This window comes from Diceros bicornis, unplaced genomic scaffold (genome assembly GCF_020826845.1).
Source record: "Diceros bicornis minor isolate mBicDic1 unplaced genomic scaffold, mDicBic1.mat.cur scaffold_73_ctg1, whole genome shotgun sequence".
In the NCBI taxonomy this organism is placed as follows: domain Eukaryota; kingdom Metazoa; phylum Chordata; class Mammalia; order Perissodactyla; family Rhinocerotidae; genus Diceros; species Diceros bicornis.
In genome coordinates, this window is record NW_026691615.1 from 192,841 (window position 1) to 211,578 (window position 18,738).

At 56.8% G+C, this 18,738-nt stretch overlaps 1 protein-coding gene across 1 annotated transcript in view; it reads left to right on the plus strand.

The window, feature by feature from the left end:
- Positions 1-96: 96 nt before the first annotated feature.
- MYO1F (myosin IF) overlaps positions 97-18,738 on the plus strand; it is a 33,152-nt gene continuing 14,510 nt past the window's right edge. The window contains exons 1-15 of the mRNA XM_058538023.1: positions 97-230; positions 8,965-9,102; positions 9,577-9,666; positions 9,749-9,843; positions 10,431-10,518; positions 10,629-10,718; positions 12,835-12,966; positions 13,121-13,255; positions 13,493-13,625; positions 13,833-14,029; positions 14,734-14,814; positions 14,940-15,026; positions 16,029-16,115; positions 16,615-16,782; positions 17,775-17,860. Of these exons, the coding sequence (XP_058394006.1) occupies positions 228-230; positions 8,965-9,102; positions 9,577-9,666; positions 9,749-9,843; positions 10,431-10,518; positions 10,629-10,718; positions 12,835-12,966; positions 13,121-13,255; positions 13,493-13,625; positions 13,833-14,029; positions 14,734-14,814; positions 14,940-15,026; positions 16,029-16,115; positions 16,615-16,782; positions 17,775-17,860 (1,610 nt within the window). The 5' untranslated portion in view covers positions 97-227. The remainder of the gene's footprint in view (positions 231-8,964; positions 9,103-9,576; positions 9,667-9,748; positions 9,844-10,430; positions 10,519-10,628; positions 10,719-12,834; positions 12,967-13,120; positions 13,256-13,492; positions 13,626-13,832; positions 14,030-14,733; positions 14,815-14,939; positions 15,027-16,028; positions 16,116-16,614; positions 16,783-17,774; positions 17,861-18,738) is intronic.

Sequence of the window (18,738 nt, forward strand, 5' to 3'; positions counted from 1 at the left end):
TCGAGCTCTCTCCCCGCCCCTGGGCCCAGCTTCCCTCCCCTGTAGCCGCGGCCCCTCCCGCCAAAGGAAGTGAGAAGGGGGCTGTTGTAACAGGAACTAAGGCTGGGAGTCCGGCGAAGGAGCAGGAGCAGGGCCATGCCTGAGCCACCCCCCAGAGCCCCCTGAGCCTGCACCCCTGCCACCACTCATTCGGGCGCCCCCCAGGGGCCTAGACACCAGCCCCCACCATGGTAAGTCCTTCAGGGTGGGCCCTGAAGCACAGGGGTGGGGGGCACCAGCCAGGTGGAGGTGCCCTGAGGGCCACCATCAGAAAGTGGGGTGATGGAGAGGGGCACAGCAGACCCTCTGGGGTTCCTCAGTGCAGCTCAGGTGCCCCCAGAATCCCTCACCAGGGACCAACTCCCATCTGATGGTGGACAGAATGACTATGGGGGACCGAGGATGGAGAAGTAACTGGGGGACAAAGGTGGCCCTGAGGGGTCTCACAGTGTCTGCAGGGATAAGGACACACCCCTTTCTTGGGGCTCGGGGAATCCAGTTTCCAGCCCAGCTTGCTCTCCCATCTCCCCGTGTGGCCTTGGGCAAGTCACTTCCCCTCTCTGCACCTCCCTTCCCGGGAATGTCATATTTGGAAGTCAGCTGAGATGTGGAAGATGTTTTGGGGCCCTCTCCGCTGGAACTTCGGAGGGTCTATGGGTTTGGCCACTCTGAGTCCACAGCTGGGAGGGGAAGTTGTGTCCAATGGGCGGTGGGGTGCAGTGGTGGTGTGGTGACAGTCTGTGTGGGTGACAGAGGTGGTCTGGCTGTAGCAAGCACAGAAGTGGGAGATAATGAGTCCCAGTATGCCCACACGGCCACTGGTACCCTTCCGTGCAAGGGTGGCGGGGGACACACTGCAGCCAGAGGCGTTGCCACCTAATGAGGTTGAGATCTGATGGTGGTCGAGGTGATAGGGTTGGGGAAACTGTGACCATCATGGGTCTAGATCCAGCAGCATCATAACACACACACTAAAAGAGAGCTTGGGCTGCCTATAAAAGTCATCCCCACAGCCCCGAGCATCTGCAAGCCACTTCAGCTTTCAGTTTTGGTCATTCTGTCCATGAGGGTGTGTGGCTGGGACAGTCACAGAGCCAGTGGTGACAACTGCAGGGTTCCTGGCGGTGGCAGCAGGCAGCTGAGCAAGGCGGAGGCAGGGAGGTGGACCAAGGGGCAGGGATTGTGTTAGTCTGCGAGAGAACATCTTCTCGGGCATCATTGGCCAAGGACCTCTCTGGGGAATTCACAATGAAAGCATCAGTGAGAGCTCTGGGTTTAAGAAGGAAACTCTTCCACGAAGGATCAGTCCAGGAGGACTTGAGCTCAGATGGGTAGACTTTGATCAAAAGAACATAACAAATGATTTGCTACTTGAAAGAAAAGCAACCCCCAAAGGAAGCCTTACGAAATGCTTAGTCAATTGTTTGCTCGGCCAGTGGGGTCTGGGAAGGCAGAAACTCACCCAGAGGACCATGGAGGAGAAAAAGAGTGGAACCCACCCATAAGGCCAATACCTCTGTCTAGGAGTGCTGACGTCTTCCTGGAGGGGTGATGGGGGCCCAGAAAGATTCAATGAAACAACGTTCTTAAAGTACTTTACAGAGCACATAAGATGCTCTCAGTACACAGTAACCGGCGCTGCGGGTGAAGCTTACTCATGGCGGGAGTTAGCAATGGCAGTGGGTGGAGGTGACTGGTTCTTGGTTGTTGAAGAGGAGATGCTGTTGAGTGATGGTGGTTGGGTTGGTGCTGTTGGTTGTTGCAAATTGGTGGTAAGAATGGTTCTTGTGGGTGGGTTGGTGGTGGTGATGGTTACTTTTGGTGCCAGCTAATGTTGAACGTTGATGGTTGGGTGTCAGTTGTTTTCAGCTGGAGGGTTGATCCATGGAATGATGGCAGTTCGGGGGTCACTGTTATTAAGAGTTGGGTGGCATTGATAGCGATGGTTTGCTCTTGGTGGTTCATTGTTGGTTTTGGTTGATGGTCTCTGGAATAATGGTGATGCATTGTCGGTTTTAGAAAGGGATATTGTTGATTGCTGCTTCGACGGTAGTTGGTTATGTTGGCTATTGATGGCTAGTATTGGGATCGTGGCTGTTTTTGTTGATGGTGGTTGATTATGATGCGTTGCTGGTGGCGGTGGTGGGTGATGGCGGGAAATTGCCGGCAGAATCGATTGCTGTTTCTGTTGGCTGGCGGTGCTAGAACTGGGGTTATCAGCAGTTTCTGTTTGACATCGATGGCAGGGCAGGTGAGCAAAGGCAGAAATTGGTTGTCTTCGTTTCGTGATGTTGGTGACGTGAAGGTCATGGTGATCGTTTTTAAAGTAGAGACACGAAGGAGGGAGACCAGTGATGTGGCTACTTGGTCCGTGAGGGGCTGTCAAGGCTGGGGGCCAAGGGTGGAGGGAGGAAGAATCAATAAGACCTTCAGTTGATTGGAAGTGAAGGGCGAGGGAGACTGAGGTGTCAGGGACAGGCAGGTCTGCCTTGGGGGCTGGGCCCCCCCCCCAGAGGTTCTTCCCTAAAGAGCAGAGAGAGGCAAGGCCACAGGCTCAAGCCAGCGTTCCCAGGCAGCTCAGGGCCTCAGGTCCCCAGCTGTGATGGACAAGGAATTGTCCAGTATCCAGCAATTTGCCGGCTCTAGGACAAGGGTCCCCACGTGTTGGATAAGGCCCAGAAGGAAACTGAGACCCTCACCCCACCAAGGGAAGGGGAGACCCTGGGAGCCTTTGGAAGTGAGAATGTTGTCTGGATGGTGTGGGGAAGCGAGGTGTGGCCCCAGAACCCCCACCAAGTTGGGGAGGGCAGGAGCAGGCTCCGGGGGCATGCCAGGTGCCAGGGTGGGGCCAGAGGCCGGGGCTGCTGGAGCCGCCCCGGCCTCTGCAGCTTCTCATCTCCTCCCGGCCGGCAACCACAGCTCGGAGGACCCGGGCGAGGAAGGAAGTGGCTGTTTTGCTGTTCCCTCCAGTCTGGGGCTCTGCTCATCACCACCCAGGAGCAGGAGGCCAGAGCAGTTGGGGCAAATTGCAAAAGCTCCCTCGTCGGGTCCTTCCTCCTGGGCCCGCGCCCTGTGCCCGTGGACTGGCCGCTTTAAGGCTGCTGCCACTGCTGGCAATGGGAGGGAAGCTGGAGTTTCCACTTGACAAACTTTGCCTCATTGAATCTGCATAGCTTCCCATTTCCCAGATGAGGAAATTGAGGCAAGCTGCCATACAACCAAAAGTGGCAGAGGATTTCAACTCAGTGGCCCCTGAGGCCACACTTTTAATGGCCACCTTGACCCACAGCTTCCTCCTCCTGCTCCTGCAAGGTGAGAGGCCCCCCAGGGGGTGTACTGACCCGCACATGCCCCCTGCTGCCCATCCCGGCCTCATTTGGAGCTGGGACCTCTTCCAAAGAAACTAGAATCCTGGTGTCCCCCACACACCCAAGGGCTTCCTGGCCCATGGTGCCTGCTGCCGCCACCAACTCTGCTGGGGAAGTTCATGTTGTAAAGCCTGCCTCCTACAGGAAGCCCTCACTGATCACCTCCCCTCTCCTTAGCACCATCTGATGTGGACCTACCATCTCCTTGGGCAGCTCATTTCACCCGCTCGGGGTAACTGAGTTCCTCAAGAGCAGAATTTAGGCCAGGTCCCCACCTCTCTCCATGCACAATAGGGGCTCAGGAAGTGTGTTCCCTCCAGGGCTCCAATGCCCCAGCCCAACAGGAGCCATCACCTTGGTCACAAACAGGCCCTCGCTCCTTCAGCACCAGAGAAGCCCCACCCTCCTATGCCACCTGCCTTGGGTTGGGGGGCGCCTCTCTGAAGAGCTGAAGTTAGAAACTACCTCCGCCCTCCCACCCCAGCCACCTCGAGCCCCTGACTGTCTTTCACAAGAGCTTCAGCAGTTTGAGTCATACTCGGCTTGCGGTCAACTGTGACCACAACCTCTTCATTGCACCCCCACCCCCAAGGAACAGACTTAGGAACAAACAGTTTCGACTTGACCCGTGGAGACCTGGGGGCCACAGAGAGAGGGATACCCATGACACAGGGCTGGGGACAGTCTCTTCCCAATGGCACTTCATTCATTCATTCATTCATTCATTCATTTGACAAGTATATATTTCCCAGCTCCTATATCCTCTGTCAAACACCAATCGCTTCCATGAATTGGTCTTAGGGCCACCAGCTGTCATTCCTCAGGCACCCCAGCGCGTCTCATCTCTGCCCTGGCTCATTTACTCCTCTCAGCAAACCCACAGAGGAGGTTTATTATGGAATCCATTTTACAGATGGGGAAACTGAGGCTTGGAGAAGTGAAGTGGCCTCCCTGGGGTCACGTAGTCAGTCACCTGGCAAGCCAGGCCTCACACCTGATCCCTCTCAAGCTCAAATTCCTGACTGTTCTCCCACACACTGCACCCACTTGAGCAAAACTGCCTCCCTCTGCCGCAAACAACCGCGGATTTTGTGATTGCATGGAGCTCAGAGTGGATCTGGGGGTCCCATGCCTGAGGAGGAACACAGAGGGAGGGATGGCCGGGGATGCAAGAGGCAGAGGGCCACTCAGCTGCGCGGGGCGGGGAGGGGGACAGGAAGAGGAACTGAGTTCTGGGGCCAGGAGAGCCAGCTAGACACAGCCGGCCTTGGTGGCCTCTGACCCCAGAGAAAGAAGCAGCCTTGAGGCTCAGCTCAGCCTGAGGGAGGCCCAGGAGGGTGGAGATCGGGCTGACCCCAAAGGGGAAACCCTGGACAGGACCAATCTTGTCTCCACCCCATCCTCATCTGACCTGAAGCACCAGTCCCGGCCACTTCCGACCCAGACCAGGCTGGGGACGGACAGCCTCCAGAGTCCTCCCCCAGGTCTTCCCTTCATGCTGTGTGACCTTGGGGAGGACACCTAACCTCTCTGTCCCATCGTCTTCTTTTCTGCAAAGTGAACCTAGTCATAGTACTGACCTCAGCATGTGTCGAGAGGATTAAATGAGGTAATTCACGGAAAAAGCTTAGACCAGGGTCTGGAGCAGAATAACACCCAGTGGGGTGCTAACTATTATTGCGATTGTTGTTGTTTGTTACCATAGTTACCACCCCAGGCCCCACCCCTCGAGCTCTTCAGAGAGAGGATCCGCTTCCTGTACCCTCCTCTGTGCCCACACCCCGACCTGGCTCAGGGAAAGAGCAGACCGCCCTCACCTTTTGTGCCCCACTGGCCGTGAATGACGCCCCTTCACTCCCAAATTTCATCATCTCCTCTCATCAACACACTCTGGTCTCTCCATCTTGAAAACGGGAAATAGGCTCCCCTGACCCCACCCCTCCTCGAAGCCTCTTTCCCTCTTCCCCTTCTCAGCCAGACTGTCCAAAAGCCGGCTTCTAGAAGCCTCCCAATCCCACTTCTGACCCTGGGGTCGCCAACGCTCTCCGTGGGGTCCCCTGAGCCTCCAGTGAGCGAGGATGCCCTTCAGTAGCTTGGGGTCCGGACGACGGCTCCCTGCTTCTCCCACCCAGCCTTGCCACCTCCAGGCCTCCCTCTGCCCTGGCTGCCTCCGACCTCCCGGGTGGCCTCGTGCTCAGCCTCTGTGGTGGGCACCCTCTCCCCGCCTCGGCGCTGCTGCCGCAACTTCGTCCCTCCCTCCCCCTTGCCGCTGCCTCCCTGGGTTCTTAGCGCATCACACCGGTACCCCCTTCTTATGACAGACGTCTTGGCAGGCCCCCTGAAACCCTGACATGAAATTCACGGACGGTGAAATACACCAATTCCCCTCGTTTCAAACATCATTAACGGGATGCCCTGTAATGCGGAGGAGAAAGTCGTTTAGGATAAAATGTGTGCACAAAGATGAAAGGGCTCAGGCCAGGGGCTCAGGGATGCCCACTGGAGCCACCAGCTGCTCACACCTGGACACAGGTGTGTCTCGATGAGCTGAAAGCCCCCCGCAGGTCGGTGCTGAGCGGGGGTGCCGGCCGCGTTAACGCCACGAGCCGCGTGAGCTTCCAAAATGCTGAAAACTCAGTGAAATCTGAACAAAACTAAAAATCTCCCTTGATATAGGTAGTCACATTGCCAGAAAACGCAGTGGGTATCAACCGTGCAAAAAAATTATAGATTTTCTCTTTATACGTAAAATAGAATTTGGTCCTAGGTTCCGATGATTATAAATAAGTTTGTCACTTACGTGAACATCTGCTGGGGTGGCGTGGGGGGCTGCGGGCAGGACAATTATTTGTGTGAAAATTTGGCACCTGTGGCTCCCTGAAAATGCCAGTCTGTCCCCATCCCTGGGGATGATTCTTAAAGCGCCCCCAGGAGCAGTACGGCCCTGCTGAGAACTCTCCAAACCACTGACAATCAAGTCCAAATCCCTTTGCTTGGCATTCAAGGCCCTTCAGGACCTGGCCCTGGCCGACCTCCCCTCCATTCCTTCACGCAGTGCCTCATTCCTTTATTCATTCATTCACGTGAGCCCTGGCGCCTTGTCCCACCAGGCATCGCCTGAGCCCCTGCCCTCAGGAGCTCAGACACCAGAAGATGCTGCTAATGTGAGTGATGTCCAGAACGTGGACGGGGCTGTGGTGAGGGTCGCCCGGGGAGAGTGGGAGTCCAGAGGGAGCACCTGACCTGGTCCGGGGTCAGGGAGGTCTTCTCAGAGGAGGCGTCATCTGAGCTGAGTCTTAAAGGATGGATTGGCATTAACTGGGCAGGAAGGGTGTTCGGGGCAGAGGGATCAGCATCTGCAAAGTTTCAGAGGCAACTCAGCGAGGAACTGAAAAAGTTCTTCCTGGAAGACTTATGTTACCGGCACCCAGTAGGTGCTCAAGAATTCTATGTAGATGCATGAATGGGAGGGTGAGGGGAAGCCGCAGACGGGTTTTCAGCCACCGAGAGATGAGGTCGGATTTGCCATACGGAAAACACTCTAACTACTCAGGCTGGAAGCAGTTGGAGGGGTTCACCTGGCCTGGTGCTCCCTGTCTCCCTGCTCTCGATATCCCTTCTTGACTTTCAAGTCCCAGCCCAACACCCCTTGGGTCCCAGCCCCTCGTGGGTGTAGACACAAGAGCCTGGCCTTGGCTGTCAGAGGGACCCAGATTCGAATCCGACATTCTTGGAAACAGCTTAGCTGTGTCCTTAGTAGAGAATCAAGCCGCTGCACTCTCAAGCCTCAGTTTCTCTCCTAGCCCTCACCCCACTGAGCCGCTGTGAGGATTGCTGATAATATTGGCAACACCCCACCTCCCCACCCCAGCGTCAGACATGTCATGGGTACTTGGTGACGTTAATTCTGTCTCGTGCCGCTCTGCCGGGGCCCATCCCCACCACTGCTCGGGCTGGGGAGGAGTGCCAGCCCCCAACCCCACTTCATTCCCCAGAGCAGTTAATCCCTCACATCAGCCCTGGGAAGTGAGGCCGCTTCTCCCATTTTACAGATGAGGTCATTGAGGCGCACAGCAGTGTCAGGTCACCCAGCCAGGACTAGAACCCAGGTCTGCCCCATCCCAAAAGCTGGGCTTGTTTAATGTCCATGGATTCCTCTGGGAACCCTCCTCCGGCTGTCTGCGTGTCTGGAATCTGACCATGCACCTCCCTTACTCAAGAACTTTCCATGGCTCCCCAGTGCCCCCAGGAGAGACTGCGCCTCAGCCACCTCTGCCCTACAGTTCCCCACACTGACCCCCTCCTTGATCCCTGCCTGAGTCCCCTCTGCCCAGCACGCCCTTCTCCCTTCCCTGGAATAGCCTGGCAAATGCCCATCATCTTTGAAGACTTGACTTCAATTCCCTGCATCCTTTGCTCTTGGGGTTCTCCTCTGAAGCTGGGTTTCTTTCTTCACCCTGTTCCTTGTGCATTTGCTAGGTCCTCCCTGCTGGGGCTGAGAAAGGACTCAGTCTCAGGCCCTGCCCTCCAAGAGCTCCTGGTCTGGCGGCTTCCTGGAGGAGGGGCATCATCCTAGCCGGAGTGCACCAGACGGGGGCGCTCCAGGCCGCCATCACTCTGTTGGCCAGACTCCTCCCATGGCAGGGGTGTACTGAATGGAGAAAGAGTGGGCCTGAGAGAGCCAGCGCGTTTCAGTGTTTAAAGTTCTTGATGAGTTCACTTGGGCTAAAAGGATAGAACATTCCAGAAGGACTTCCTGGAGGAGGAGTCTTTTGGAGAGCCTGTGTCTGAGTCTCCTCCTTGGGGCCTAAGAAAGATACCATCTGATGAAAAGCTGAAATGAGAAGGAGAAGCAGGAGCCTTGGAAGGTGCGGGAGCTGGGGAGGGGGAAGACCGTGGCTGGGGCGCAGGAAGGCTGAGGCGCAGGGTCACAGCTGGGCACGGAGGACAGAGGTTACAGCCACGTGGCGGCTGAGAGGATCTCAGAGGGACAGGCTGGGGTGCTTGACCACGAGAGAGGAGCAGGGAGTGGGAGGAAGGAGGCCATCTCGAGGTGGAAGGGGCGGGCAGTGGATCAAACGCCACGGAGAAGTCATGGATGCAGCCTGCGCCTGGGTGGGGAGAGGGGCTCGGGGAAGTGAGGAGCGGAGAGTCTGAACGGGAAGTGAGAAGGAGGGCGGGCCGACTCCCCCATCAAGCCTTCCCCTGCTCCCTCATCCCCTCCACAGCCCACTGGAGCCCCAAGAACACTGGGGCCCCGCTGGGCCCGGCGTCACTGTCTCCTCCGTGGCAGCGGGATACTGAGTGGAGGGATGGGTGGACAGAGGGACCAAAACGGAGGGCTAAGGGATGCATCCGAGCTGTCGTCCCGTCTGGCTGCCTCCTTTGGGGCAGGGAGCCTGGTGTCCCCAAGATGGGGAAGGAGGAACAGAGGTGGCAGAGGTGGGCAGAATCAGCAGCGGGCGACGGAGGTGAGCCAGGCGGGGGTGCTGAGGCACCAGCCCCCGCGGCGCCCCCCTGCAAGGGCTCACCCCCATCCCGCCGCCCCCACCCCCAGGGCAGCAAGGAGCGCTTCCACTGGCAGAGCCACAACGTGAAGCAGAGCGGCGTGGACGACATGGTGTTGCTGCCCCAGATCACCGAGGACGCCATCGTGGGGAACCTTCGCAAGCGCTTCATGGACGACTACATCTTTGTACCCTGGGCTGTGGGCGGGGGTGCACAGAGGAAGGACAGAGGGACAGGAGGATGACTGGCCGCTGGAACGAGGGATGGAGTGTGGATGGATGCGGGGAAGGATGGCAGAGGAACCGCAGCACAGAAGCGGCACACAGATGCCTGAGCAAATGAAGAGAAGGAGGGATGGGCAGTGAGAGCCCCAGGTGGTAGGACAGGGGACAGATGGAGTGAGAGCAGGGCCCTGGTTGGGGCAGCTGTGGCCCCTACTGCTCCCTCTGCCCTGGGGTAGCTCAGCCACAGCATATCCCATTTCCTCCCATTCTGGACCCAGTCTCGTTTTTTCCTGAGACCCAGGGTGCATCCGAGTATCTCTATCTTTTCCTCTGGCCAATGGGGTTCTAGGAGGGCCCAGGGGAGCAGGATGAGGGGACAGGGGCCCATGAGGGACAAAGCCAGCCAGGACAACGCATGGCCCTTAACCACCCCCCAGACCTACATCGGCTCCGTGCTCATCTCCGTCAACCCCTTCAAACAGATGCCCTACTTCACTGACCGCGAGATCGACCTCTACCAGGGCGCGGTGAGGCCGGGGCTGGGTGGGAGGCACAGCGCCAGGACCCCCTGGCCCCAGCCCTGGGCTGAGACCTGACCTCCCCCGCCAGGCCCAGTATGAGAATCCCCCGCACATCTACGCCCTGACGGACAACATGTACCGGAACATGCTCATCGACTGTGAAAACCAGTGTGTCATCATCAGGTACAGAGTGGGGGGCCCCAGATCCTCCTACGTCATCGCTACCCCAGAGAGGTTTGCTGGGAACTCCCGATCCAAACAGATCCTTGCCACCCCTCTCTGCCCCCAGCCTGCTTCACTTTCCTTGTCACTATCTGACCCATGATGTATTTTATTTATGCATTCTGGTATTCTCCATTTGCCATCTTTTTTTTTTAATGTTTATTTATTTATTTTTTCCCCCAAAGCCCCAGTAGATAGTTGTATGTCATAGCTGCACATCCTTCTAGTTGCTGTATGTGGGACGCGGCCTCAGTATGGCCAGAGAAGCGGTGCGTCCGTGCACGCCCGAGATCCGAACCCGGGCCGCCAGCAGCGGAACGCACGCACTTAACCACTAAGCCACAGGGCCGGCCCTCCATTTGCCATCTTTGTTAGCTGCAAGAGGGCAGGGAATTTCATCTGTCTTGTTCGCTATAGTACCCCCAGTGCCTGGCACACAGTAGGTGCTCAATGAATGAATGAATGAGTGAATGAACGAATGATCAGGCATTAGAAAGGGCACTTCCCCCCACCCCTGGCTGCTGATGGTGCCTTTTACCCACCCTCAGTGGAGAGAGTGGAGCTGGGAAGACGGTGGCAGCCAAATACATCATGGGCTACATCTCCAAGGTGTCCGGCGGGGGCGAGAAGGTCCAGGTGAGGCGAGAACAGAAGGAGGGGCTGGGTCTCTCCACTGCGTGGTCGTTCCCCACCCCACTCCTGCCTCAGTCTAGCCTCTTCCCACCCCCACCTGCCTCTTTCCCCAGCACGTGAAGGACATCATCCTGCAATCAAACCCACTGCTCGAGGCCTTCGGCAACGCCAAGACCGTGCGCAACAACAATTCCAGTCGTTTTGTGAGTTTCTGACACGTCTTCCCAAGAATACAGGAAGTACCTGCTCCTGGATGGGAGACTCACTTCCTGTTATGGTCCGTCTCAAAAAGAGTCCCCCACGGGCAGAACTGTGGAGGCCATGACATGTCTGTGTAACATTCTTAAATACTCCCCTGCCTGCAACCAGGCTCCGTCTGTTCCTATCCACATTTCAGGTCCCATTTATTCTTTCTTTCAACAAATAGTTCTTGGTCGCTTTCTTCGTGTCAGGTGCTATGCTGGGCCTAATGGAAGACAGAATAGGTAAACAGATCTGGATTTATGGTCTGTTTCTGTCACTAGATTTGTGGCTTGGACCAAAAAAAGATGTCACCTCCTGGGGCTCCTCTGTTTTCTCGTCCAGAAAATAATGGGGATGATGTTAATATCCATCTCATTGACCTCCATAATTTCAGTACAGTGCCTGCATATGAAAATGGCTTAACAAATTCCATACACTAATAGGATTATTTTATTTCTCTGAATATTATTAGCTTTTTATTTCCTATATTTATTAATCTATATATTACATATTAATATAAAATATAATTATATATTTATTATATTATATAGTATTAATTATATATTATTAATATATCTTTATATTATTATATATAAAATAATTTTGTATATTTATAAAATAAAATTATAATTATATTTTAAGTATTTTCTCCAACATTTTATTATTAAAATTTTCCTTTTTTTTTTTCTTTGTGAGGAAGATCGGCCCTCAGCTAACATCTGCCAATCCTCCTCTTTTTGCTGAGGAAGACTGGCCCTGGGCTAACATCCGTGCCCATCTTCCTCCACTTTATATGGGACGCGGCCACAGCATGGCCTGACAAGCGGTGCGTCAGTGCGCGCCCGGGATCTGAACCCTGGGCCGCCACAGCAGAGCATGCGCACTTAACCGCTACGCCACTGGGCTGGCCCCTAAAATTTTCAAATACACAGAAACGTTGGAAGGATAGTACACTGAACACCTGTATTCTCAGCTCCTAGACTCTGTCATTAACATTTTACTATCCTTGCTTTATCATCCATCCATCCATCCATCTTATTTTTTAATGCACTACAAAGTAAGCTGTGGGCACCATACCTTTCCCCCCAAGCACTCTGGCATGCAGATCATTAATTATAGTCCAATTTAAATTTGCAGTTCTTTTTTATTTCTTTTGCAGTAACATTTGCATACAGAAAATTACATAAATCCAAAGTAGACCATTTGGAAAAATGCATATACCTGTGCAACTCAGACCCCTATCGATATACAAAACATCACCATCACTCCAGAAAGTTCCCTCCTGTCCCTTTCCAGTCAATCTCTACTCCCACCTTACCCCAGATGCAACAACTCCTCTGATTTTTTTTTCACCCTAGATTAGTTTCACTGTTCTAGAACTTCATCTAAATGGAATCACACTGTATGTATTTTCAAACTACTGATAGACATAAAAACATGGGTGAACCTCAAAAACATAATTACATTTTATTTTCTATTTTTATTGTTCAATAGAATGAGTATATGTCATCTATGACAGGTGCTTGTGTAATATGATGATGTAACTTGCATTGTTGTTGGATGGAGGTGGCAGAAAGGAGAAATAAGGAGGCTTCTCTGTCTCCCAACCTCTGGCCAGAGCAGAACCCAGTTGGTGTCAGACACCAAAGAAGGGGCTTGTGGGACCCTTGCTCTGGGCTCGGGGACAAGACGTGGGAGACATCCAGGATCAGCGGAACCAGTAGCATCCCACAGACACATGGAGGCCTCTGTGTTGTGGTGGAGGGTCTGGGGAACTGGTCAATGAAATGTGATAGTTCTACGTGGCAGGCACAGGGCTGCATGCCCAGAGGGAGAGCTTGAATCATCAGAGAGGGAGGAAAGGGCATTCTGCTCCAGCTAAAGCGAAGGCTGGAGGGAAGAAGCCAGTGAAATCACGAGCTGTCAATCAGCGGGAGGTGGGGAGAGAGGAGCACGTTGCGTTCCCATGGGGAGGAGAGGAAAAGAGGCCACGCTCATAAGACCCATCCCCAATCCTTCCGCCACCTGCACCCCGGGACCCGGGAGGCGGGGCTGACGTGGCTCTCTTGGGCTCAGGGCAAGTACTTCGAGATCCAGTTCAGCCGCGGCGGGGAGCCGGATGGGGGCAGGATCTCCAACTTCCTGCTGGAGAAATCGCGCGTGGTCATGCAGAATGAAAACGAGAGGAACTTTCACATCTACTACCAGGTGCAAGGAAGGGGGCTGTGGGGCTGGGCCGCACCTGTACCCAGGGGGAGACATGGGAGGGGTAGTGTCCGCGAGCCCGTGACAGTGAGGACCAAGGGCTCACAAGGGCTGTGCCAGTGTAGCGCCAGACGCATGAGCATCGCTCACCCTCCAGCTGCTGGAAGGTGCCTCGCAGGAGCAGCGGCAGAACCTGGGGCTCATGACCCCCGACTACTATTACTACCTCAACCAATCGGACACCTACAAGGTGGACGGCACCGATGACCGCAGCGACTTCAGTGAGACCCTGGTGAGCGCCAACCGCCACTCCAGCCCTGGGAACCTCCCTGTGTTACAGATCAGGAAACTGACGCCCAGAGAGGTGCAGGGACTTGCCCAAGGTCACACAGCAAGTAGATCGAAGAGCCGGGACAGGGACCCAGTTGTCCTGACTCCCTGCGTCCGTGCTGTGGCCCCAGAAGCCTGACCTAGGTGGGGGACAGGGTCAGGACCCGAGGCACAGGCTCTGTCCTCGTTGTGCCCGCAGAGTGCCATGCAGGTCATCGGGATCCCGCCCAACGTCCAGCAGCTGGTGCTGCAGCTCGTGGCGGGGATCTTGCACCTGGGAAACATCAGCTTCTGCGAGGATGGGAATTACGCCCGGGTGGAGAGCGTGGACCGTGAGTTGGCTGGGTGCTGGGGAGGGCGTGTGTGTCTGTGTGTGTGTGTGTGTGTGTGTGTGTGTGAACTGCTTCCTCCTAGTTCGGCCCCCAGAAGGTGAGAACCCACGAAGACAATATCAGTGTCACCGAGCCAAATGGGGAGACGGAAGTGCCCGCACGAAGCCCAAGGGCCTGACCGGCTGCCCCCCTCCCCCCGCCCCGCAGTCCTGGCCTTCCCCGCCTACCTGCTGGGCATCGACAGCGGGCGGCTGCAGGAGAAGCTGACCAGCCGTAAGATGGACAGCCGCTGGGGCGGGCGCAGCGAGTCCATCGACGTGACCCTCAACGTGGAGCAGGCAGCCTACACCCGCGACGCCCTGGCCAAGGGGCTCTACGCCCGTCTCTTCGACTTCCTGGTGGAGGTGGGTGCGGTGGGGCCCCGGGGGTGAGAGAGGCACTGGCCCTGGGCTTGGACCTGCTGAGTGGGGGAGGAGGCTTGACTGTCACAGCCTCACCAATCCCCGGCCGTGGGAGGCGTCAAGCAGGGGCAGGAGGCGATGAGACAGCAGATTCAGGGGCTCCCTCTGGCTGTGCTTGGAGCCCAGGAAGGAGGGGGCCGGCAGAGCCGTCCAGGCCTGGACTGGGATAGCGGCTGTGGGGACAGAGAGGGGTGGGTGCATTTGAGAGCCCAAGAGGGGCTGTCGGGAGGACAAAGTGATGGCCTGGACGGGGGTGGGTGGGAGCGGGAAGTGTTGAGTGGTGACAATAGTAGCCAGCATTACGTGCCACCAAGTGTGTGCCAGCCACCATTCTGTTTTACATGCATCGATTTATCAAATTCTTAGAAAAAGCCCTATAAGGTAGTTGCTATTATTAACCCATTTTAAAGATGAGAAAATAGAGATGCAGCGTGGTGAAGGGGCAGAGCCAGCTCTCAAGGCAGGAATCTGGATGTTCCAACACCTGGATTTCTCACACGGGTGATTGATTGGCGGGGGGGTGTGCACAGAGCTGGGGAGGGCAGGAGAGAGACTGGTGTGAGGGGACGCGGCCTGTGAACGTGGCTAAGAGCATATCAAGAGAGCGGCAGGCTGGCGCTCACCGGCTGTCCCCGCCCGCATCACAGGCCATCAACCGTGCTATGCAGAAGCCCCAGGAGGAGTACAGTATTGGCGTGCTCGACATCTACGGCTTCGAGATCTTCCAGGTACGGCCTCTGCTCCCCCACCCACATCCTGTCCTCCCTGTGCCCCCCTCTCGGGCTGGCCCAGTGACCCAAGGAGCCTCCAGCGTCAGCCCACTGAGGGAAGCACCCTCTCCCTCCCTCGGCAGAAAAACGGCTTTGAGCAGTTCTGCATCAACTTCGTCAACGAGAAGCTACAGCAGATCTTCATTGAACTCACCCTGAAGGCTGAGCAGGTGGGCGGGGGCAGCCAAGCGGCCAGGGACAGGGGACACTGGGGTTGGGGGCAGGACCGCACAGGCCGCTGAGCAACCAGGGGACGCCCCGGCGCCCCATTCCCACCTCTCTCTGCTGACCTGTGCAGTCTCCACCATGAGACTTCCATCAGAAGAGGAAGGCTGGGGAAATAGCTTCCCTCTTCGTTCCATCAACGATTATTTATTAAGCACCTGCTGTGTGCCAGGCACTGTTTGTGGTGCTGGGGAGACCGCCGTGAACAGGATGGATAAAAATCCCTGCTGTTTTCATTGTACGCCTCCCGCAGAAGCACGGCCTGAGACAAGGATTCAGGGCGAATACCAGGAAAGGAGGGAAGAAGTGAGAGAGGGATTTAAAAAGAGCCCGACCGGCCCGGTGGCGCAAGCGGTTAAGTGCGCGCGCTCCGCTGCGGCGGCCCGGGGTTCGCTGGTTCGGATCCCGGGCGCGCACCGACGCACTGCTTGGCAAGCCATGCTGTGGCGGCGTCCCATATAAAGTGGAGGAAGATGGGCACGGATGTTAGCCCAGGGCCGTCTTCCTCGGCAAAAAAAGAGGAGGATTGGCGGATGTTAGCACAAGGCTGATCTCCTCACAAAAAAAAAAAAAAAAAAAAAAAGAGCCCGAATAGGGTGTGTTGCTGAGCAGATTATGCTGCAGGCTACTGGGGATCAGTGCTGCTGGGCCCCGGGGGAAACTTCGCAGAGCAGAGCTCAGATTTGGCCCACCTGAGGAGCGAGGGACTCGGGGCGTCGACCCACCAGCTCCTCTGCAGTGGAGGGCTGTCGGGGGTGGCACTTCCGGCCTGCCCCGCACAGAGCAGTGGGCTTTGTTACTAGAGACAGTCCTGAATGATGAGATGGGGGCTACGGGGGGACACCTGCCACCCTCCTTCACCCAGCCTTGTGGAGCGTGCCTTCTAGAAACACAGCACCTTTGCCCAGACACCAGCCCCCATCCCCGCCCCCTCTGCTGCCCCCCAGGAGGAGTACGTGCAAGAGGGCATCCGCTGGACCCCCATCCAATACTTCAACAACAAAATAGTCTGCGACCTCATCGAAAACAAGCTGGTGAGGGCCGGGCCAGCCTTGGGGGGGCTCGCCAGGCCTGGAGCTGGGCCTGGGAGACCTGGGAGGGCGGGGCGGGGGCTATGGCCCCCAGAGGCCCTGGGAGCCTAGAGACAGATGGAGCACAACTGAATTATCCCGTCAGCCACCTCGTCCATTCTCTCTCACCTTTCATGTATTCACTCAACAAACATTCCCCCAGGCAGCTTGCTCAGGGTCAGAGGGAGTCAAAGCTGACAGGTCTCCCACCAGGTCATCTCTGACTGGGACAGAGAGAGGCATGGATCCCTTATGGGGACCCTCACTGCATCCTGTGCCCCAGCGAGCTTCCCCAGCAGCCCCACACACACTTGGGCCCCCCACCCCCACCCCCTTTTGCTCTTGTATTTGGAAGTCCGCTCTCCTCCACTCCCCACCTCCCCAGTGAAGCTCTCTCTCCCGCTAGTGGGATGGGGGCGGGGCGGGGCCAGGCTGAGCAGCTGCCGCCTGCCCGGCCCCGCAGAACCCCCCGGGCATCATGAGCGTCCTGGACGACGTGTGCGCCACCATGCACGCCACGGGCGGCGGCGCCGACCAGACGCTGCTGCAGAAGCTGCAGGCGGCCGTGGGCACCCACGAGCACTTCAACAGCTGGAGCGCTGGCTTCGTCATCCACCACTACGCCGGCAAGGTGCGCCGCGCCCCCGCCACCTCGCAGACCCCAGGGGCCCCCCGCTGCGGCCTCCAAACTTCCTGGAAGGAGCCCCCAGGGACACCCCCCCCCCAGCAAGGGCTGCAGAATTCCACCGACCCCCTTCTCCAGCCCTCCCCCGACAGACCAGAAACATGGAGCTCCTCCCACTGACCCCCAGGAACTGGCCTGGGCCCCCCACTGTGGTCCTTCAGCCAGGGCTGCAGAAACCTGCTGGGCCCTGATCGAGGTCACAGCTCCCCCTTATGGGACAGAACCTCTCCCCCATTGACCCCAAGTTGTCAGCAGACAAGGCTATACAAATCCCCTGGCCTCTGACCCTGGCCACGGCCCCCCTCCCTTAATGTGAACAGCAGAGACCCCCAGGGATCCCCTGGCTATGCTGCAGCCCACCAATTCCTCAAATAGGTCTGGAGCTCCCGCGTTCCCTCAGCCCCTTGGCCGGTCTGTGGCGAGCCCCCTCACCACCTTGGTAGCACACCCAGCCCGCAAGCCTGGCTGAAGTCCCCAGGGGTCTCCAGCCAGTGCTGTCACCCTCCCCCCACACAGCCCCCCAACCCCCCAATTGACCATGACACAGATACTCAATCTGACCTTTTGACTCCAAATTAAGTAGCAGACCACTGGGGAACCCCTGCCCAGGCTGCAGACCCCTGCTCCCCAATCTGGGCTGTAATTGTCATCTCCTCCTGCCTTGGATCCAGGCTGCAGCTCTGCACCCCCAATCGAGGCTGTAACCCCCACCTCCGACCCAGGCTGCAGCCCCCACCCTCCAACCTCGACTTGAACATCAGACCCCCAGGGACCCCAGGCCCCTGCTATAGCCCTTCTGCCCCCTATTCTGAACCACAGATACCCCCCAGTCCTCTCACCCCAGAGCAGGCCCCCACGGGACCCCTGACCACCTGGGCTGTAAGGCCCCGGACGCCCAGGCCTCAGCCCATCACTCCTCCAACGCCGCCTCCCTCCAGGTCTCCTATGATGTGAGTGGCTTCTGCGAGAGGAACCGGGACGTTCTCTTCTCTGACCTCATAGAGCTGATGCAGACCAGTGAGCAGTGAGTGGTCCCGGGCGTGGGGGCCTCTGGGCAGAACCCCCCCCCGCAATGGGGATGGAGGAGGACCAGGGACCACCCCATCTTCCCCAGAGCTCCCAGAACCAGTCCCCACACCACGGACTTTGCGGGGGTGGCTGTGCGGCCAGGACAGTGTTTCTAGTGACTGGTTCTGATGGAACAGTAGCCCCAGGTCCACAAGGAGAAGCTGCAAAACCCCAGGAGTAGTTCCTTACGGCCCTCCCAGCGCTCCTTACGGCCCTCCCAGCGCTCCCATCTGCAAACCCAGCATCCAGGTAGGGCGTGGACAGTCTCCCTGTCTACACAGTGAAAACACATCACGCGGTGCATTTTTCTGTATTAATACGTATGGATCCATCTACCTGACCACAGCTGCAGACCGGGTTCCATCTTTTTTTTTTTTTAATTTTATTTATTTTTCCCCCCAAAGCCCCAGTAGATAGTTGTATGTCATAGCTGCACATCCTTCTAGTTGCTGTATGTGGGACGCGGCCTCAGCATGGCCGGAGAAGCGCTGCCTCGGTGCGCGCCCGGGATCCGAACCCGGGCCGCCAGCAGCGGAGCGCGCGCACTTAACCGCTAAGCCACAGGGCCGGCCCCCTGGATTCCATCTTTTTGGCTTTTTATACCTCAAAAGTTTATTCAAGCTCTGCTGTGTACCAGGCACCATTTGAACTGGCAGGGATGGAGGACGGAACAAGTCAGAGGACACAGCTGCTCTCACTGAGCTGACAGCCAGGCAGGGAGGCAGAAATTGAACTAGAAAAAACAGGCAAATAGGATAATAACATCAGGTGAAAGTCATAAGACAGTGGTTCTTAAAGCACTGAAATGTGGGTCCCACACCAGCAGTATGACCA